This window comes from Oncorhynchus keta, chromosome 4 (assembly GCF_023373465.1).
Source record: "Oncorhynchus keta strain PuntledgeMale-10-30-2019 chromosome 4, Oket_V2, whole genome shotgun sequence".
NCBI lineage: Eukaryota > Metazoa > Chordata > Actinopteri > Salmoniformes > Salmonidae > Oncorhynchus > Oncorhynchus keta.
The window spans coordinates 69,619,848-69,643,598 of NC_068424.1; the positions used below are offsets into that span (position 1 = coordinate 69,619,848).

Consider the following 23,751-nt stretch of genomic DNA (forward strand, 5'->3'; position numbering starts at 1 on the left):
TAGCTAAAATGGCCATAATTGTTTTATGTGTTTCGACCTGTCCCCAAATGAATGTAGTTGGTTCAGGGTTAGTTTTGATATTTCAACCTGCGTGTCCTGATCGTGTCTGGACAAAATCAACAAGCGCGGACACACGCGCGTGCCCAGTCTAGTTACTATGTCAGCAACCGGTGTGGCTGAAATAGCAGAATCCACTAATTTGAAGGGGTGTCCACATAGTTCTGGTATATCTACCATGTAGTATATTTGGTGGTAGAATCCTCCTTAGAGATTGTCAGTTCTACATAGGTCTTAGCTTTGTTTCTGAATATATTAAACCAATGAATATATATTCATTTATTTATTTGTTTATTCAGAAGCCAGGGACTATACATAACATACTCTAAGTATTGCACAAAATAAGTTACAGTAGCTAAATATAGCTAATTCCCATTTGTGGTCCACCACTACTATTTCCCTCCAAACAGGCAGGAAGAATTGCCCTGCGTAGTAACCTGAGACACTGCCATAGACCAAACACAGCTGGCCTTCTGGGTGAATAACACACACACAAACACACTTTGGCACGAACTCACACACACGGTCGCACTCACATGGTCACACCCTCAGCTGGGGGGTGGGGGGGTCTGAGTGACTGACCACTAGTAGTACAGATTTATCACTGGTATCGATTACCTCCACAGTCTCTCAACACCACACACACGCCACAAAGCACTGACTTAACAACAGACTGAGAAATGACTGTTTATATACACAGCACCCCATAGTAATAAATTATATACAGTGCATTCAGAAAGGATTCAGGACGCTTCCCTTTTAACACATTTTGTTACGTTACAGCCTTAATCTAAAACTGATTCAATAAAAACTAAGCAAAAATAGTTTATTTTTTATTTTTTAAATGTTTGCAAATGTATAAATAACAAAAAAAATACTAAATTTACTTTAGAATTCAGACCCTTTGCTATCGGCCTGTTTCCAAATATCATCCTTGAGATGTTTCTACAACTTGATTGTAGTCTACCTGTGGTAAATTAAATTGATTGGAGATGATTTGAAAAGCACACACCTGTCTATATAAAGTCCCACAGTTGACAGTCAGAGCAGAAACCAAGCCATGAGGTCAAAAGAATAGTCCGTAGAGCTCAGAGACAGGATTGTGTCGAGGCACAGATCTGGGGAAGGGTACCAAAACATTTATGCAGCATTGAAGGTCCCCAAGAACACAGTGGCCTCAATCATTCTTAAATGGAAGAAGTTTGGAACCACCAAGACTCGTCCTAGAGCTGGCTGCCCGACCCAACTGAGCAATCGGGGGAGAACGGCCTTGGTCAGGGAGGTCACCAAGAACCCGATGGTTACTCTGACAGAGCTCCAGAGTTACGCTGTGAAGATGGATGAACCTTCCAGAAGGACAACCATCTCTGCAGCACTCCACCAATCAGGCCTTTATGGCAGAGTGGCCGGATGGAAGCCACTCCTCACTTAGAGGGCACATGACAGCCCGCTTGGGCTAAAGGACTCTCAGACCATGAGAAATAAGATTTTCTGTTCTGATGAAACCAAGATTGAACTCTTTGGCCTGAATACCAAGCATCACATCTAGAGGAAATCTGTCACCATTCCTACAGTGAAGCATGGTGGCGGCAGCATCATGCTGTGGGGATGTTTTTCAGTGGCAGGGACCTGGAGTCTAGTCAGGATCGAGGCAAAGATGAATGGAGTAAAGTACAGTGAGATCCTTGATGAAAACCTGCTCCAGAGAGCTCAGGACCTCAGACTGGGGAGAAGGTTCACCTTCCAACAGCACAACGACCCTAAGCCCACAGCCAAGACAACGCAGGGGTGTCCTCGGGACAAGTCTCTGAATATCCTTGAGTGGTCCAGCCAGAGCCCGGAATTGAGCCCGATCGAACATCTCTGGAGAGATCTGAAAATAGCTCTGCAGCGACGCTCCCCGTCCAACCTGACAGAGCTTGTGAAGAAGAACGTTAGAAACCCCCCAAATACAGGTGTGCCAAGCTTGCAGTGTCATACCAAACAAGACTCAAGGCTGTAATCGCTGCCAAAGTGCTTTAACAAAGTACTGAGTAAAGGGTCTGAATACATAAGTAACTGTTTTTGCTTCATCGTTATGGGGTATTGTGTGTAGTTTGATGAGGGGGAAAAACTATTTAATCAATTTTAGAATAAGGCTGTAACGTAACAAAATGTAGGGGTCTGAATACTTTCAAATGCACTGTACTAATGACTTCTCACCAGCAGTCTCACATAATATACTAACTCGGAAGCTGGATGGAAACACACACCAAACATACAACACACATACACACTTGCAAAAACATTTTCTCTCTCACACTCATGAAGTCAGATAACTGTTCAAGAAACAGATATATCTCAACATCAACTGTTCAGAAGAGATTGTGTGAATCAGGCCTTCATTGCCTTCACGAATTGCTGCAAATAAATCACTACTAAGTCACCAATAATAAGAGACTTGGTTGGGCCAAGAAACACGAGCAATGGACATTAGACCAGTGGAAATCTGTCCTTTGGTCTGATAAGTTCAAATTTGAGATTCTGGTTCCAACCGCCGTGTCTTTGTGAGAGGCTGAATAAGTGAACGGATTATCTCCGCATGTGTGGTTCCCACTGTGAAGCATGGAGGAGGAGGTGTGATGTGTGGGAGTGCTTGGATGTTGTCACTGTCGTGATTTATTTTGAATTCAAGGCACACTTAACCAGCACGGCTACCTAAGCATTCTGCAGCGATACGCCATCCCATCTGTTTTGCACTTAGTGGGACTATCATTTGTTTTAACAGGACAATGACCCAACACACCTCCAGGCTGTGTAACGGCTATTTGACCAAGAAGAAGAGTGATGGATTGCTGCATCAGATGACCTGGCCTCCACAATCACCCGACCTCAACCCAATTGAGATGGTTTGGGAGGAGTTGGACTGCAGGGTGAAGGAAAAGCAGCCAACAAGTGTTCAGCATATGTGCACAAGACTGTTAGAAAATGTAAATGTAAATGTAAATTTGTTCTTAACTGACTTGCCTAGTAAAATAAAGGTAAAATAAAAAATAATTCACTGTAACACAATTCCAGTGGGTCAGAAGTGTACATACACTAAGTTGACTGTGCCTTTAAACAGCTTGGGAAATTCCAGAAAATTATGTCATGGCTTTAGAGGCTTCTGAGTCAATTGGAGGTGTGTATGTATTTCAAAGCCTACCTTCAAACTCAGTGCCTCTTTGCTTGACATCATGGGAAAATCAAAAGAAATCAGCGAAGACATCAGAAAAACAATTGTAGACCTCCATAAGTCTGGTCATCCTTTGGAGCAATTTCCAAATGCCTGAAGGTACCATGTTCATCTGTACAAACAATAGTACACAAGTATAAATACCATGGGACCATGCATCCATCATACCGCTCAGGAAGGAGACGCATTCCGTCTCCTAGAGATGAACGTACTTTGGTGTGAAAAGCGCAAATCATTCCCAGAACAACAGCAGAGGACCTTGTGAAGATGCTGGAGGAAACATGTACAAAAGTATCTATATACTGAGGCTGTATTTATTGTAGCTGGGGATTTTAACAAGGCCAATCTGAAAACAAGGCTCCCTAAATTCTATCAGCATATCATTTGCGCAACCAGGGCTGGCAGAACCCTAGATCATTGTTATTCTAACTTCCGCGACGCATATAAGGCCCTCCCCCACCCTCCTTTCGGAAAAGCTGACCACGACTCCATTTTGTTGCTTCCAGCCTATAGACCGAAACTAAAACAGGAAGCTCCCACGCTCAGGTCTGTTCAACACTGGTCCGACCAATCGGAATCCACACTTCAAGATTGCTTCGATCACGTGGACTGGGATATGTTCCGCATTGCGGCAAACAACAACATTGATGAATACGCTGATTCGGTGAGCAGGTTTATTAGCAAGTGCATCGGCGATGTCGTACCCACAGCGTCTATTAAAACATTCCCCAACCAGAAACTGTGGGTTGATGGCAGCATTCGCGCAAAACTGAAAGCGTAAACCACTGCTTTTAATCAGGGCAAGGTGACCGGAAACATGACTGAATACAATCAGTGTAGCTATTCCCCCCGCAAGGCAATCAAACAAGCTAAGCGTCAGTATAAAGACAAAGTAGAGTCGCAATTCAACAGCTCAGACACGAGAGGTATGTAGCAGGGTCTACAGTCAATCACGGACTATAAAAGGAAAACCAGCCCCGTCACGGACCAGGATGTCTTGCTCCCAGACAGACTAAACAACTTCTTTGCTCGCTTTGAGGACAATACAGTGCCACTGACACAGCCCGCTACCAAAACCTGCGGGCTCTCCTTCACTGCAGCCGACGTGAGCAAACATTTAAACGTGTCAACCTTTGCAAGGCTGCAGGCCCAGACGGCATCCCCAGCCGCGTCCTCAGAGCATGCGCAGACCAGCTGGCTGGTGTGTTTACGGACATATTAAATCAATCCTTATCCCAGTCTGCTGTCCCCACATGCTTCAAGGGGGCCACCATTGTCCCTGTTCCCAAGAAAGCACTCACTTCCGTCATCATGAAGGACTTTGAGAGACTAGTCAAGGACCATATCACCTCCACCCTACCTGACACCTAGACCCACTCCAATTTGCTTACCGCCCCAATAGGTCCACAGACGACGCAATCGCAATCACACTGCCCTAACACATCTGGAATACCTATGTAAGAATGCTGTTCATCGACTACAGCTCAGCATTAAACAACATAGTACCCTCCAAAATCATCATCAAGCTCGAGACCCTGGGTCCCAACACCGCCCTGTGCAACTGGGTCCTGGACTTCCTGACGGGCCGCCACCAGGTGGTGAGGGTGGGTAACAACATTTCCACCCCGCTGATCCGCAACACTGGGGCCCCTCAAGGGTGCGTTCTCAGCCCTCTCCTGTACTCCCTGTTCACCCACGACTGTGTGGCCATGCACGCCTCCAACTCAATCATCAAGTTTGCAAACGACACTACAGTGGTAGGCTTGATTACCAACAACGACGATATGGCCTACAGGGAGGAGGTGAGGGCCCTCGGAGTGTGGTGTCAGGAAAATAATCTCACACTCATTGTCAACAAAACAAAGGAGATGATCATGGACTTCAGGAAACAGCAGAGGGAGCACCACCCTATCCACATCGACGGGACAGAAGTGGAGAGGGTAGAAAGTTTTAAGTTCCTCGGCGTACACATCACGGACAAACTGAAATGGTCCAACCACACAGACAGCGTGGTGAAGAAGGTGCAGCAGCGCCTCTTCAACCTCAGGAAGCTGAAGAAATTCGGCTTGTCACCAAAACCCCTCACAAACTTTTACAGATGCGCAATCGAGAGCATCCTGTCGAGCTGTATCACCGCCTGGTACGGCAACTGCTCCGCCCATAACCTTAAGGCAGTTAACCCACTGTTCCTAGGCCTTCATTGAAAATAAAAATGTGTTCTTAACTGACTTGCCTAGTCAAATAAAGGTAAAATAAAGGTCAAATAAAAAAGGCTCTCCAAAGGGTAGTGAGGTCTGCACAACGCATCACCGGGGGCAAACTACCTGCCCTCCAGGACACCTACACCACCCAATGTCACAGGAAGGTCAAAAAGATCATCTAGGACAACAATCACCCGAGCCACTGCCTGTTCACCCCGCTATCATCCAGAAGGTGAGGTCAGTACAGGTGCATCAATGCTGGGACCGAGAGACTGAAAAACAGCCTCTATCTCATTGCCATCAGACTGTTAAACAGCCATCACTAACATTGAGTGGCTGCTGCCAACATACTGACTCAACTCCAGCCACTTTAATAATGGAAAAATTGATGTAATACATGTATCACTAACCACTTTAAACAATTTGTAAGTCGCTCTGGATAAGAGCGTCTGCTAAATGACTTAAATGTAATGTAAATGTAATAATGTTTACATACCCTACATTACTCATCTCATATGTATATACTGTACTCTATACCATCTACTGCATCTTGTTTACATACCCTACATTACTCATCTCATATGTTTATACTGTACTCTATACCATCTACTGCATCTTGTTTACATACCCTACATTACTCATCTCATATGTTTATACTGTACTCTATACCATCTACTGCATCTTGTTTACATACCCTACATTACTCATCTCATATGTATATACTGTACTCTATACCATCTACTGCATCTTGTTTACATACCCTACATTACTCATCTCATATGTTTATACTGTACTCTATACCATCTACTGCATCTTGTTTACATACCCTACATTACTCATCTCATATGTTTATACTGTACTCTATACCATCTACTGCATCTTGTTTACATACCCTACATTACTCATCTCATATGTATATACTGTACTCTATACCATCTACTGAATCTTGTTTACATACCCTACATTACTCATCTCATATGTTTATACTGTACTCTATACCATCTACTGCATCTTGTTTACATACCCTACATTACTCATCTCATATGTTTATACTGTACTCTATACCATCTACTGCATCTTGTTTACATACCCTACATTACTCATCTCATATGTTTATACTGTACTCTATACCATCTACTGCATCTTGTTTACATACCCTACATTACTCATCTCATATGTTTATACTGTACTCTATACCATCTACTGCATCTTGTTTACATACCCTACATTACTCATCTCATATGTATATACTGTACTCTATACCATCTACTGAATCTTGTTTACATACCCTACATTACTCATCTCATATGTTTATACTGTACTCTATACCATCTACTGCATCTTGTTTACATACCCTACATTACTCATCTCATATGTTTATACTGTACTCTATACCATCTACTGCATCTTGTTTACATACCCTACATTACTCATCTCATATGTTTATACTGTACTCTATACCATCTACTGCATCTTGTTTACATACCCTACATTACTCATCTCATATGTTTATACTGTACTCTATACCATCTACTGCATCTTGTTTACATACCCTACATTACTCATCTCATATGTTTATACTGTACTCTATACCATCTACTGCATCTTGTTTACATACCCTACATTACTCATCTCATATGTTTATACTGTACTCTATACCATCTACTGCATCTTGTTTACATACCCTACATTACTCATCTCATATGTTTATACTGTACTCTATACCATCTACTGCATCTTGTTTACATACCCTACATTACTCATCTCATATGTTTATACTGTACTCTATACCATCTACTGCATCTTGTTTACATACCCTACATTACTCATCTCATATGTTTATACTGTACTCTATACCATCTACTGCATCTTGTTTACATACCCTACATTACTCATCTCATTTGTTTATACTGTACTCTATACCATCTACTGCATCTTGTTTACATACCCTACATTACTCATCTCATATGTTTATACTGTACTCTATACCATCTACTGCATCTTGTTTACATACCCTACATTACTCATCTCATATGTTTATACTGTACTCTATACCATCTACTGCATCTTGTTTACATACCCTACATTACTCATCTCATATGTTTATACTGTACTCTATACCATCTACTGCATCTTGTTTACATACCCTACATTACTCATCTCATATGTTTATACTGTACTCTATACCATCTACTGCATCTTGTTTACATACCCTACATTACTCATCTCATTTGTTTATACTGTACTCTATACCATCTACTGCATCTTGTTTACATACCCTACATTACTCATCTCATATGTTTATACTGTACTCTATACCATCTACTGCATCTTGTTTACATACCCTACATTACTCATCTCATATGTTTATACTGTACTCTATACCATCTACTGCATCTTGTTTACATACCCTACATTACTCATCTCATATGTTTATACTGTACTCTATACCATCTACTGCATCTTGTTTACATACCCTACATTACTCATCTCATATGTTTATACTGTACTCTATACCATCTACTGCATCTTGTTTACATACCCTACATTACTCATCTCATATGTTTATACTGTACTCTATACCATCTACTGCATCTTGTTTACATACCCTACATTACTCATCTCATATGTTTATACTGTACTCTATACCATCTACTGCATCTTGTTTACATACCCTACATTACTCATCTCATATGTTTATACTGTACTCTATACCATCTACTGCATCTTGTTTACATACCCTACATTACTCATCTCATATGTTTATACTGTACTCTATACCATCTACTGCATCTTGTTTACATACCCTACATTACTCAGCTCATATGTTTATACTGTACTCTATACCATCTACTGCATCTTGTTTACATACCCTACATTACTCATCTCATATGTTTATACTGTACTCTATACCATCTACTGCATCTTGTTTACATACCCTACATTACTCATCTCATCTACTGCATCTTGTTTACATACCCTACATTACTAATCTCATATGTATATACTGTACTCTATACCATCTACTGCATCTTGTTTACATACCCTACATTACTCATCTCATATGTTTATACTGTACTCTATACCATCTACTGCATCTTGTTTACATACCCTACATTACTCATCTCATATGTTTATACTGTACTCTATACCATCTACTGCATCTTGTTTACATACCCTACATTACTCATCTCATATGTTTATACTGTACTCTATACCATCTACTGCATCTTGTTTACATACCCTACATTACTAATCTCATATGTATATACTGTACTCTATACCATCTACTGCATCTTGTTTACATACCCTACATTACTCATCTCATATGTTTATACTGTACTCTATACCATCTACTGCATCTTGTTTACATACCCTACATTACTCATCTCATATGTATATACTGTACTCTATACCATCTACTGCATCTTGCCGATGCCGTCCTGTACCATCACTCATTCAGATATTTTTTATGTACATATTCTTATTCATTCCTTTATACACACAAGTGTAAGGTAATTGTTGTGAAATTGTTAGGTTAGATTACTCATTGGATATTACTGCATTGTCGGAACTAGAAGCACAAGCAATTCGCTACACTCGAATTAACATCTGCTAACCATGTGTATGTGACAAATAACATATGATTTGACATTGAATCGCCTCAACATTAGAGTAAACCACTTTTGCAGCTTCAAAATGACTAACAAATGATTTTGATAATGAGTGACAAAAGGTAATGCAGTAACATCCAGTTCTTATACATGTGTAGCAACTTAGTGATTATTACAATAGCAACATTGTTGTTACATAGGACGTTGATTTATAGTTGCATAATAATGGAGTTATTCCAGTAGAATAAGAAACAGTCACTATTCCTCGTGTACAGTAGCTACAAAAGCTCTAAGCTCATTGCTATGCAATGCAAATGCAATTATCAAAGTATTATATAACATGCTAACAAAATGTTCCAAAAGTAACTACAGTTGTATTACATAGGAACAATAACGGTTTAATGTTAAGTGTTACTGAGAATGCCGACAGTAACAACGTCTATTAACTGTAGAAAGGAAATGAAATATCCAAAAACTTGAATCAACTATAGCCAAGGTAGGTGGAAAATCATGTTAGTTTGTATTCTGAGCAAACTATCCCTTTAAAGATCTTATAGTGTGTGTTTGAAACAAGAACACTTACCCTCAGATGGACAAAGAGGTTCAGAGTTGTTTTTGCTAAGCATCGAACTTGCTATTTGCAATGTTCGCAAATGGCTTAGAATTTCCCTGCAGTATTTTCGGGTATCATTAAATGAATTGCAGCTTTCAACCTTTTCATTGGCATGTTGAAAGAGTCATATGGTTGTTGAGAGTCAAAACGTATCTATAATTATCTGTACAACATATTATTGGTTAATTGGTTTGATTATGTACACCTGGGTCAATGGACATTCAGAATGAATATTTACAGAATGTTCAGATAGAAATGTATTGTGTAGATCAAATATGACTGTCAGATAGTCTGGAATAGTATAGAAGATTGTTTGTGCTCTATTCATTCTATTGTTATCATCAACATGCAGTTCCAGATACAGCCCTGCCATTAGTTGAAGGCAGCCAATCCAATTGTTTCTGAAAAGTAGTCACTTCATGAGATCTGTATTGAAATATTTTTGGAAAGTAGTTGCTTTCTCAGATCTGTATTCAAATCGTTTTAAAAAGTTGTCATTTTTTGGGATCTGTTTTTGGGATTTGACTACAAATAGTTGTAGTCACCTCCAAAGTAGGTAAACCCCAATTTTTATTTTACTTTCGATGATAGTTATCCCAGGTCTAACACACACACACACACACACACACACGTCTGTATTCTTTCTCTCAAGGAACAAGGGAACAGAAATAACAGAGTAAAGAGCGACAGAATGACTCACCTCCTCCTCCCCCCAGCAGAGTCTTGTTGGCTGAAAGATAAAACAGAAAAGAGAAATATCATGAGAAAACATTCTTTATAATGTAAATATACATTCTAGCTGGCAGGATTGTACAACCCTTCAAGGTCTTATTCCAACCTTCCTGGAAATAAACAGCAGTATGGCTGAGCCATACATATATATATATATATAGCTCTGGGATTGGTCCATTGTGTCATCAGCGCTGCCTCTGACTTATGACCTTTGATCTCAGTGATGTCACAAGCTCCATCATCAGCCTTCATCACTCAATTGAGTTGAAGGCGGGCTGGAATAAAATTAAGTTACTTCGGTTCCTGCCCTGCCACCAGGAGTCATGATCCAATACAGAGCAACTTTAACCTGACAGGCTGGTCGATATGAGGACACCACAGCACCACACCAGCCAGATGCAGCACTGGACACTGGTTCAGTGTGTAACTCTTCTGGACAGCCATTCAGACAGGGAAATACAGAGCAGAGGAGAGAGAGGGAGATTTTAGACACATCCCGCCTATCCAGGAGCCTCTATTCACATGGTCTCAAGAGAGGAGGGGAGCGAGAGGAGCGGCCGAGAGGAGAAAAGAGGAGCGAGAGGAGCGGCCGAGAGGAGAAAAGAGGAGCGACAGGAGAGGAGCGAGAGGAGGCAGCAGAATGGCAACATCTGTCTGTCCCTCTGGAAGACAAAAGCATTCAAAACAGAGCCCAGTGCATGCACAGCCAAAACATGTCCATGTGCATGCACAACCACGCACACATATCTCACACACACACACAGACGTGGACCGACAAGATTGGATGTTGGTGTAACCATGGAAACTCCCAAAGCCCAAAGGTTCGTTACTAAAACCTAGTTAATTAGAGAGAGAGAGGTGGAAAGAGCGAGAAAGAGGGATAGAGAGGGATGGAGAGAGCGAGAGATGGGTGGAAAGAGCGCGAAGAGGGAGAGAGATAGAGAGATGGTGTCAGAAAGAGGTGAAATAAGTACTTAGCCTGTATAGGTGCCTCTCCCACTTCTGTCAGTTAAAGGATGAACGTGTGAGAAGAGAGAGAAGAAAGTGAGACAGGAGGATGGGCAGAGAAAAAAAAGAGCGACAAAGAGAGAGAGACTGGGGAGACAGACAGAGGGGTGTACCGCTGTTACCCCAGGGAGAGAGGTTTAACATCTGTTAAACCCCTATGTATCCTTCACCCCAGAGAAAGAGGTGTGAGTGAGTGAGTGAGTGAAAGAGAGAGAGAAATAGAGAAACTGAATATAAATCCGAATATACTGAATATCACTGTAAATTAGACTCTTTCCAAGTGTTGTACAGATGTAGGATCATAATTTGAGCCAGTTTGCTACAGAAGAAAAAATAATCCTGCAAATCAAATCAAATTTGGTTGGTCACATACACATGGTTAGCAGATGTTATTGCGAGTGTCGCGAAATGCTTGTGCTTCAACAGTGCAGCAATATCTAACAATTCCATAACAACTACATAATACACACAAATCTAAGTAAAGGAATAAGAATATATACATGAATGATGAACAATGACTGAGTGGCATAGGCAAGGTGCAATAGATGGTATAAAATACAACATATACATTTGAGATGAGAAATGCAAGATGTGTAAACATTATAAACATTATTACATGGCATTATTAAAGTGACTAGTGATCCATTCATTAAAGTGGCCAATGATTTCAAGTCTGTATGTAGGCAGCAGCCTCTCTGTGTCAGTGATGGCTGTTTAACAGTCTGATGGCCTTGAGATAGAAGCTGCAAGAGGAAATGTGAATTATTATGAGGATTATATTTCATGGACATTTTTTTAAGGGGTTGATAAATTTTTCGTAAGGGTAAATCATGTCTGAAATTTCAAATGGCATGTTACAAACTTCAGAAGCCTTTAAACCTCAAATACACTCCGTTTTAAATATCCTGCATTGCACAAAATGTCTCCTGCAACAGGGTGATCAAATTAAGATCCTACATCTGTAAATGATGATAAACTCGATACATGTTTCAGTTAAAGCTAGAATCCTTAGTAGCTACATCAATTTATGGACTTATAATTGAATGATATGTACCCACTGATTCTTGAAGAATGTAACTTCTAAATGCCTCATGAGCTTAGTTCAACTGTCATACCCCATCAGAACCGCAAATATAACCTTGTTTTACTCCAATGTGTGTAAACAAACACTATATCGACTTATGCTATGAGAGAGAGAGAGAGAGAGAGAGAGAGAGAGAGAGAGAGAGAGAGAGAGAGAGAGAGAGAGAGAGAGAGAGAGAGAGAGAGAGAGAGAGAGAGAGAGAGAGAGAGAGAGAGAAAAACTAAAAAGATGGAGCGTAGCCTACCTTCTCCTGGAAAGGGAAGTCATTCAATTATGACTGGACAGACACACAGAGACACACACAGAGAAACACACAGAGAAACACACAGAGACAGACAGAGAGAGAGAAAGGGCACGGAATGGAGGGGAATAGGTGATGTGTACCAGACTTTGCTTTCAGCACTGAAAGGATGGACAGAGCAAGGGTGGAAATATATCAATTGAAAGAAAAGATGGAAAGAAAATCTTGCTGTGACTGACAATGAGAGAGTGAGTGAAAATCAGTGGAGGCTGCTGAGGGGAGGACGGCTCAAAATAATGGCTGGAACGGAGTTAATGGAATGGCATCAAACATGTGTTTGATATATTTGATACCATTCCACTGATTCCGCTCCAGCAATTACCACGAGCCCATTCTCCCCAACTGGGGTGCCATTGTGTTATGGCTGTGTGTGTGTGTGTGTGTGTGTGTTTCTACTGTATTTAGGGACGCTCGGAATATACTGTAAGACTGAATCCTGTCTTGGTTTCATAACTGAACAGTGATGCTGATGATTCTTATGATGTTGCTGCTGATAAAAACAACAGTTCTGTACAATGTATCCAGAATATATATTGCTCTATAATCCATCAGCTCATCTCCTCCATCTCCTCTCTTTCATTCAGTGAGCAACATGTTTGTGTGTTGTTCTCTCTCTGCCCTTTCACCTCTTATTCCCTCCCCTCTTTCTCCAATCAAACCTCTCTTCCCCTCGTTGATTGGATTTTGTACATTTGATTGTACTTTCCTTGGTCAAAAAAAACTAAACTGGCGAATCGTAATTAGAGACTGCTCTACAGTGTCTAAATAACAACCTTCTGAATCTGTGAACACACGCAGCTGAAAAGTCACAGGCCTGTTGTAGCCTAAAATAACCACTTATCTAGTAGAATAAACCAAGGCTATATCTCTTTTCAGGGAAAGCATATTTTTCTGACAAAACGGTTTGAGTTATTTTATGCACAAGGTCAGAGGTGTAAAGTACTGAAGTAGTTTTTAGGGGTATCTGTACTTTACTAATTATATTTTTTTACTTTTACATCACTACGTTCCTAAAGGAAATTATGTACTTTTTACTCTATACATTTTCCCTGACACCCAAAAGTACTAGTTACATTTTGAATGCTTAGCAGGACAGGAAAATGGTCCAATTCACACACTTATCAAGAGAACAACCCTGGTCATCCCCACTGCCTCTGATCTAGTGGACTCACTAAACACAAATACTTTGTTTGTAAATGATGTCTGGGTGTTGCAGTCTGCTCCTGGCTATCTGTAAATAAAATTATAATAAATAAATTGTGCCCTCTGGTTTGCTTTATATATAAGGAATTTAAAATGATTTATACTTTTGATACTTAAGTATATTTTAGAAATTACATATACTTTTGACACTTAAGTATATGTAAAACCAAATACTTTTACTCAAGTAGGATTTTACTGGATGACTCCCACTTTTACTTTCATTTTCTATTAAGGTATCTTTACTTTTACTTAAGTATGAAAATGTATTACTTTTTCCACCACTGCACAAAGCCAACAGGTGTGGGTCAAACTGAATGATTAACTGAATGAATTAAAAGGACAATATAAAAAGAGCTGGTTGTGTTGCACATGGTGGACTTGAAATACTTTCTGGTTTTCATGGCAAGGCTAGTGTGACTGAACCACAACGACCTGCTGAACAGACAGAAGACCGTGAGCTTCACGCGCTGGGATCACAGCACGGGCTCTTGGTAACACCTGGGCGCCCTTTACCAAACGGATAAAAAAAGAGACAATGCCATTATATAGCCTATAGGCTATAGATCCATAAGGCTGTATGGAAAGGTTAGTTAAAATGCGTAACCATAGACACACTAAAGCAAATGTTAAGCAGATGTGACACCTATTTTAACATTAGTTCAGGGTGAAGTTATAGGCTACAGTGCACTTCTATTGTTAGGCACAGAGACTCCGAGCTCCCAAACAAAGCGACGCAGGGAGCTAGGGAAACGGAGCGCAACGCTTATTTAATAGGTTAGTGACTCTTTCCCTCACACACACACACAGAGAGAGAGAGCGACACACTGGGATGGAGATGTAACAGCCGTGCGAAGGCGGTTTCCACAGCGATGAAGCATTTTGGAGGCAGTTTTTAACCGCTGTACATAGAAGAGAGAAAACGATCGACTCGACAAGCCTGAGATCGGCGAGGGAAGACTAGAATAAAAAAAGGTAGTATCATTCTATATGCTAAAGTACATAAAAACAGCCTCAAATGAGACTTTACATGGTTCATTTTAGGATAAATTATATCTGAATACAACAGGTTTATAAGAGGGGGAATAGGACAGAAAGGGCACTCTTACACGCTTAGTATTTGTGTGGTGCATATTGTTTCGTATTGTTTGGATAAACAATTAATCCTGTGTGTGTGTGTGTGTGTGTGTGTGTGTGTGTGTGTCACTCTGGATGTGTGTGTATATACTACTCAGGCCAAGCACAAAGGACTACAGTTCAGCATAGGATTTAAAGTTTTTTTGTGTGTGTTTTCACCCACACTTAGTTGTTTACACAAACGCAACATATTGTGCAGCACAGCATCTCAAGCACAATAACCAGGAAAATATGACAATCAGAAGTAATTTAAGCATACAAACACAACAGGGTTTAGAGTGCATAGAGATCAGTTGTCTTACAGTTTCACTGGGCATGAATTAAAAACAACAATATGCGTTAGTCATGCACACACGCACACACACACACACACACACACACACACACACACACACACACACACACACACACACACACACACACACACACACACACACACACAGGATTATTACAGAGCGAACAGGGCCATATTGAGATTAGAAGGAAATTCTCAGTGCCGAAATGTTACAGAACATCAGATTAAAGACAGGGAGATAGATGGAGAGAGAAACACTGCACATTGGCAACATGATGAGGAGAGAATGCCCAGAAAATACAACAAAGACAATTGTAAAACCAAGTTCCAGTCCCAGCACTTGAGTAATTTAGGCTCTACTAGTCCAATCATTTCAGAGAACTGTGAAAGAGAGAAACTTTCAACTTCAATTCAGTTACAGAATTCAGTCAAAATCAAACAATTCAAAATACACAACATCGTCATGGTTAGACCATGCAATATTATTTTACCTAACTGGTCTGGTATCATTTTACACAATATTGGCTGATGTTGCTTTTGTTTTTATACATCGTTAATACGAAACCTTTGTGTAGGGGTCTATTTAAAACCAAGGCCCCAACCTCTAGGAGACATTCTGGAGATGGCATAGATTACATTCTAAATTAAGATATTAGAGGGATGCATTACAGTGAGGGGAAATTCATTGTCCATCTGAGTACACACACACACACACACACACACACACACACACACACACACACACACACACACACACACACACACACACACACACACACACACACACACACACACACACACACACACACCACACACTACATAATAGTGGATTATGGCATTAAAGAGCAGTGTTTTGCAGCCCTAGTTATTGGCGCAGGACTACAATATCACAATACACCAGACCCAAACTGCTGCAGTAGGAGTCACAGAGTGAAGTTCAGGGACTGAATTTATTTCAACAGAATATAGACTGTAACCTTTACTCCCTCACTATATCCACTCTGAATGTTTATGTGTGTCTCTGATGAGGTGTGTATGTGTGTGGGCCTTGGGAGGGGTGTGTGATGTGTGTGTGTGTGTGTGTGTGTGTGTGTGTGTGTGTGTGTGTGTGGGCCTTGGGAGGGGTGTGTGAGGTGTGCGTATTGTTAAATATTTGGGCCTCTGGAGTGAGTCGTGTGTGTGCGGTGGCGTGTGTGTGTGCGGTGGCGTGTGTGTGCGGTGGCGTGTGTGTGTGGTGGCGTGTGTGTATGAGCAGTGGTGTCCAGCACTTAAATTGCCTGTTTATTCTCAGGGTCTGCATCATTCAGAGATAGCGAGGAAAGAGAGAGAGTGAGAGAAAGACATGAAGAGAGAAATTATTGGAGCTGCATCAAATAGGCTGCATTTATACAGTAGACTGTGATCATGCTTGCTACGTGTTTGACAGGGAGATGAAGCTGTGTGTGTATACAGTGTGTGTGTATACAGTGTGTTTGTATACAGTGTGTGTGTATAGTGTGTGTGTATACAGTGAGTACTTTGTGTGCGCATACAGTATGGGGATGAGAATCTGACTGGGATAATTATTCCCTACTCAGTTTAAAAGGAGCCTTCAGCTTGGAATACGCAACCGATTTATGCAAAACATATTCACTGTGTTTGTGTCAGTCTGTGTGAGTGTGTGTCGGTCTGTGTGACTGTGTGTGTTGGTTTGTGTGAGTGTGTGTCGGTCTGTGTGACTGTGTGTGTCGGTCTGTGTGAGTGTGTGTCGGTCTGTGTGACTGTGTGTGTCGGTCTGTGTGAGTGTGCGTCGGTCTGTGTGACTGTGTGTGTTGGTTTGTGTGAGTGTGTGTTGGTCTGTGTGACTGTGTGTCGGTCTGTGTGAGTGTGTGTCGGTCTGTGTGAGTGTGTGTCGGTCTGTGTGAGTGTGTGTCGGTCTGTGTGACTGTGTGCGAGTGTTAGGGGTGTGAACGTTTAAATGTTAAAACTAAGTTGGGATTCTTAACGTTAGAAAAATTCCCTAACAATGTTATCCCCACATAATTAAAATCACAGTGCAGTTGCCACAAAACAGTTGTCCGTGTTCTAGCCTAACTAGACGATAGGCTATAACAGCCTGGGGAAAGTTGTGTATTTTAAATCAAACCAGAGAGGAAGATGCAAACCTTAGGCTACTTGGGTGAATTTGTGAGGCATGCAAGACAAGAGATGGTAAGATGCAGATTAGCAAGACATATGAGCACGGTTCTGGCTGCCCCTCACTCTCGCTCGCTAATGATGCCAGTGTGTGTTCTGTCAGAGCGCGTGTTCAGTCTTCGGTCTGTTGCCTGTAGAATATCCTAGTTTATTCATGGGACTGATGTCGTGTATCTTTGGGCCAGTCTTGAGCCCGGGGTGCTCTTCGTTGCTGAGTGGGTAGGCGTGTTTTTGTCTCGGATTCTGAAATTACAGTAGGCTACCGGTAGCCTGTATCAATGACCCTTTTCAGATATAATAATGTGTCACCTCGTCTGTTAGGGTAGGCTACACTACGGCCGTTTACATGTCTAAAGTAATGCTGCTTCTGAAGCAGGACTAATTTCCATCAATATGCGACCAAAACTGTCAATCAAATAATGTTGAGCTGCTCCGCTCCACTCAGCCTGCTGGCTCCACGCAGACCACTCTCTTCTAAAAAGGTACTTTAAAGTTCTTTAAATACTGTGATTTAGCAAGACATTTAGTAGAAATAAAGTACATCTAGCTATCCTACCATAAAAAACAGCATTAACAACACAGCAGCACATCAATCAGCGACCTTTATTGTTGTCAGGGAAACAATAGAACATTATAAGTCGGAGCAGAATTCTACTGTCTGAAAAGATACAAGGTGCATTCGTAAATTCGCTCTGGTTATTGAATTTCAGAGCACTCTCGTCTGAGTGTGCCAGAGTGCAGAATAACTGATGAATTTACGAACGCTCAACACCCATTGAATATGGCCGGTGTCGGTAAACGTCGGCAAAAAAGCTAAATTAAATTGTTGCCAGCAGCACATTTACAGTCAACAACGCTCTGGATAACATCAAAATAGCCTAACCAGCCCTGCTAGGGTGAGTAAAATGGTCAGAGTGAGGTGTTCTCTCATTTGCGTCTGGAAGTAGCTAGAAAGCTAGCCAGCGTTACCTGTTTTTTTTGATTATCTTGTGATCTGGACAAAACAACTCTTGTTATATAGTGATCATGAGATAAATCATTTGTGATCTGGACATAAGGGAATAATTGTTTTATTCATATGTCCTCTCTGGACTTCTGTACTATTGAAATGTGACTGTAGCTGCGTTCTGTCTGTAAAGGGTGGCGCTAGACAGAACTTCATAGGACCATTATTCTACATTGTGAATTGAGTGGAATTGTTTTATTATTTTTTGTTATAATTTTAACGGAAAAACTTTTTATGATTTATCGTTGTTTAAACGTTAAGCAAAATTATCAATTTGTTACATCTCTAGCGCGTGTACAGTAATGTGCACATTTTTTTGTGTGTGCTGTGTTGCCATTGCGTGTGAACAAAACTCTATGAGAGCTTAAGTTAACAAACAGTGTAGTTAGTGTTCGTTTACCTGATATTTCATTGATGCAACAACGGTACTTCCTTCAAAATAATTCAACACTCCTAACAATTCCATTACTACCAGGTACCAAAATAATACAAAATGGTGCTTGTTGAAAGGAATCCCAAATAAACCAAACTGTACAGGTAACTTCCCAAATAAAAGAAACACCAACATAAAGTGTCTTAATAGGGCATTGGGTACCACGAGCCAGAACAGCTTCAATGGACCACGAGCCAGAACAGCTTCAATGGACCACGAGCCAGAACAGCTTCAATGGACCACGAGCCAGAACAGCTTCAATGGACCACGAGCCAGAACAGCTTCAATGGACCACGAGCCAGAACAGCTTCAATGGACCACGAGCCAGAACAGCTTCAATGGACCACGAGCCAGAACAGCTTCAATGGACCACGAGCCAGAACAGCTTCAATGCCCCACGAGCCAGAACAGCTTCAATGGACCACGAGCCAGAACAGCTTCAATGGACCACGAGCCAGAACAGCTTCAATGGACCACGAGCCAGAACAGCTTCAATGGACCACGAGCCAGAACAGCTTCAATGGACCACGAGCCAGAACAGCTTCAATGGACCACGAGCCAGAACAGCTTCAATGGACCACGAGCCAGAACAGCTTCAATGCCCCACGAGCCAGAACAGCTTCAATGGACCACGAGCCAGAACAGCTTCAATGGACCACGAGCCAGAACAGCTTCAATGGACCACGAGCCAGAACAGCTTCAATGGACCACGAGCCAGAACAGCTTCAATGGACCACGAGCCAGAACAGCTTCAATGGACCACGAGCCAGAACAGCTTCAATGGACCACGAGCCAGAACAGCTTCAATGGACCACGAGCCAGAACAGCTTCAATGCCCCACGAGCCAGAACAGCTTCAATGCCCCACGAGCCAGAACAGCTTCAATGCCCCGTGGCACAGATTCTACGTGTCTGGGATGCGACACCATTCTTCCACAAGAAATTCCATCATTTGGTGTTGTTGAAGATAGTGGAAAATGCTGTCTCAGGCGCTGCCCCAGAATCTCCCATAAGTGTTCAATTGGGTTTCTATAAATGATGTATATAAACTCTGGGTTGCTGATGCTATGTACTGGCCAACGAGAGGCTTTGAAGCCACCGTTCGGCATATTGGCACTCTGAAAAGCAGTCCACCATAGGAACAAATGGAATTCTACAGTGTTTAATTTAAATGGACAAAATACATGTATTTAAGTATTTTGTTGTTGTAGTGGAGACAGTAACTTTAATATTTTAGAAAAATATTACTTTAAATAAAATGTTTTGATATATTTTTTTTTACATGTATATGCTCATATAATAGAATAAGAAGGTACACATTAAGGCCCTTTAGAATCTAAGCCCTGTCTAACCCCGGGGAGGCGATTCTACTAAGCTATATGGAATCGTTTTAAGAAGGTCATACCAAGGATCATTTAGTCATTTGATTTATAATTTTAAGACCCCTTGAAGTATCAAAAAAATATATAAAACAATGATTGGATGGAAAAATATTTTTGGTATTAGCCCATACAAACACATTGAATAACAGATTCACTACATGGAACAACAGGTAGTCCTTACTGCTGTTAGCCCATACAAACACATTGAATAACAGATTCACTACATGGAACAACAGGTAGTCCTTACTGCTGTTAGCCCATACAAACACATTGAATAACAGGTAGTCCTTACTGCTGTTAGCCCATACAAACACATTGAATAACAGATTCACTACATGGAACAACAGGTAGTCCTTACTGCTGTTAGCCCATACAAACACATTGAATAACAGATTCACTACATGGAACAACAGGTAGTCCTTACTGCTGTTAGCCCATACAAACACATTTAATAACAGATTCACTACATGGAACAACAGGTAGTCCTTACTGCTATTAGCCCATACAAACACATTGAATAACAGATTCACTACATGGAACAACAGGTAGTCCTTACTGCTGTTAGCCCATACAAACACATTGAATAACAGATTCACTACATGGAACAACAGGTAGTCCTTACTGCTGTTAGCCCATACAAACACATGTAATAACAGATTCACTACATGGAACAACAGGTAGTCCTTACTGCTATTAGCCCATACAAACACATGTAATAACAGATTCACTACATGGAACAACAGGTAGTCCTTACTGCTATTAGCCCATACAAACACATTGAATAACAGATTCACTACATGGAACAACAGGTAGTCCTTACTGCTGTTAGCCCATACAAACACATGTAATAACAGATTCACTACATGGAACAACAGGTAGTCCTTACTGCTATTAGCCCATACAAACACATTGAATAACAGATTCACTACATGGAACAACAGGTAGTCCTTACTGCTATTAGCCCATACAAACACATTGAATAACAGATTCACTACATGGAACAACAGGTAGTCCTTACTGCTGTTAGCCCATACAAACACATGTAATAACAGATTCACTACATGGAACAACAGGTAGTCCTTACTGCTATTAGCCCATACAAACACATTGAATAACAGATTCACTACATGGAACAACAGGTAGTCCTTACTGCTATTAGCCCATACAAACACATTGAATAACAGATTCACTACATGGAACAACAGGTAGTCCTTACTGCTATTAGCCCATACAAACACATTGAATAACAGATTCACTACATGGAACAACAGGTAGTCCTTACTGCTATTAGCCCATACAAACACATTGAATAACAGATTCACTACATGGAACAACAGGTAGTCCTTACTGCTGTTAGCCCATACAAACACATTGAATAACAGATTCACTACATGGAACAACAGGTAGTCCTTACTGCTGTTAGCCCATACAAACACATGTAATAACAGATTCACTACATGGAACAACAGGTAGTCCTTACTGCTATTAGCCCATACAAACACATTGAATAACAGATTCACTACATGGAACAACAGGTAGTCCTTACTGCTATTAGCCCATACAAACACATTGAATAACAGATTCACTACATGGAACAACAGGTAGTCCTTACTGCTGTTAGCCCATACAAACACATGTAATAACAGATTCACTACATGGAACAACAGGTAGTCCTTACTGCTATTAGCCCATACAAACACATTGAATAACATATTCACTACATGGAACAACAGGTAGTCCTTACTGCTATTAGCCCATACAAACACATTGAATAACAGATTCACTACATGGAACAACAGGTAGTCCTTACTGCTGTTAGCCCATACAAACACATTGAATAACAGATTCACTACATGGAACAACAGGTAGTCCTTACTGCTATTAGCCCATACAAACACATTGAATAACAGATTCACTACATGGAACAACAGGTAGTCCTTACTGCTGTTAGCCCATACAAACACATTGAATAACAGGTAGTCCTTACTGCTATTAGCCCATACAAACACACTGAATAACAGATTCACTACATGGAACAACAGGTAGTCCTTACTGCTATTAGCCCATACAAACACATTGAATAACAGATTCACTACATGGAACAACAGGTAGTCCTTACTGCTATTAGCCCATACAAACACATTGAATAACAGATTCACTACATGGAACAACAGGTAGTCCTTACTGCTGTTAGCCCATACAAGCACATTGAATAACAGATAGTCCTTACTGCTATTAGCCCATACAAACACATTGAATAACAGATAGTCCTTACTGCTATTAGCCCAAACAAACACATTGAATAACAGATTCACTACATGGAACAACAGATAGTCCTTACTGCTATTAGCCCAAACAAACACATTGAATAACAGATAGTCCTTACTGCTATTAGCCCATACAAGCACATTGAATAACAGATTCACTACATGGAACAACAGATAAACATCTGAAGTAAGTTTGTTCTGAAGTGTCTGTCCTTTATCTGAGAAATGCAGTGCATTCGGAAAGTATTCAGACCCCTTCACTTTTTCCACATTGATAAATTACAGCCTTTTTCTAAACTTCATTAAATAAAAATGTTCCCTCATCAGTCTACACACAATACCACATAATGACAAAGCGAAAACAGATATTTGTAAAAACAATACGTAAGTATTCAGACCCTTTGCTATGAGACTAGAAATTGAACTCCGGTGCATCCTGTTTCCATTGATCATCCTTGAGATGTTTCTACAACTTGATTGGAGTCCACCTCTGGTATATTCACAAATTCAGCACTCCACCAATCAGGCTTTTATGGTAGAGTGGCAAGACGGAAGCCACTCCTCAGTAAAAGGAACATGACAGCCCACTTGGAGTTTGCCAAAAGACACTTAAAGGACTCAGACCAGGAGAAACAAGACTCTCTGGTATGATGAAACCAAGATTGAACTCTTTGGCCTGAATGCCAAGTGTCACATATCTCATGTATTTTCTGCACTACACAATGATATGGGCAGCGACCATGTAACACTTCTACAACATACAGAGGTGCACTGGTTATCAAGGGCAAAGGTTCAACACATTGTTTTGAATTGAGAGACGAGCTTAAACTTTTCTTTACTGACCATAATAGTCACTTGTCTGACTGCTTGCATGATGACGAGTTTCTCACACGACTGGCCTGTCTGGGTGATATTTTTTCTCACCTGAATGATCTGAATCTAGGATTACAGGGACTCTCTGCAACTATATTCAATGTGCGAGAGAAGATTGAGGCTATGACTAAGAAGTTGGAGCTCTTCTCTGTCTGCATTA

General features: G+C 40.9%; 2 protein-coding genes across 4 annotated transcripts in view; one reads left to right on the top strand and one right to left on the bottom strand.

Annotated features, from left to right (window-relative positions):
• The window catches only part of macrod1 (mono-ADP ribosylhydrolase 1), a 119,607-nt gene that overhangs the window by 56,553 nt on the left and 39,303 nt on the right, over positions 1-23,751 (bottom strand). For all 3 annotated transcript variants that reach the window (XM_052514001.1, XM_052514000.1, XM_052513999.1), the window contains one exon: positions 10,400-10,429. In XM_052514001.1, the coding sequence (XP_052369961.1) occupies positions 10,400-10,429 (30 nt within the window). The remainder of the gene's footprint in view (positions 1-10,399; positions 10,430-23,751) is intronic.
• The window catches only part of LOC118373416 (leucine-rich repeat transmembrane protein FLRT1-like), a 35,584-nt gene continuing 23,762 nt past the window's right edge, over positions 11,930-23,751 (top strand). The window contains exon 1 of the mRNA XM_035759536.2: positions 11,930-14,999. The gene's annotated coding sequence lies outside the window, so the exon portion shown is untranslated. The remainder of the gene's footprint in view (positions 15,000-23,751) is intronic.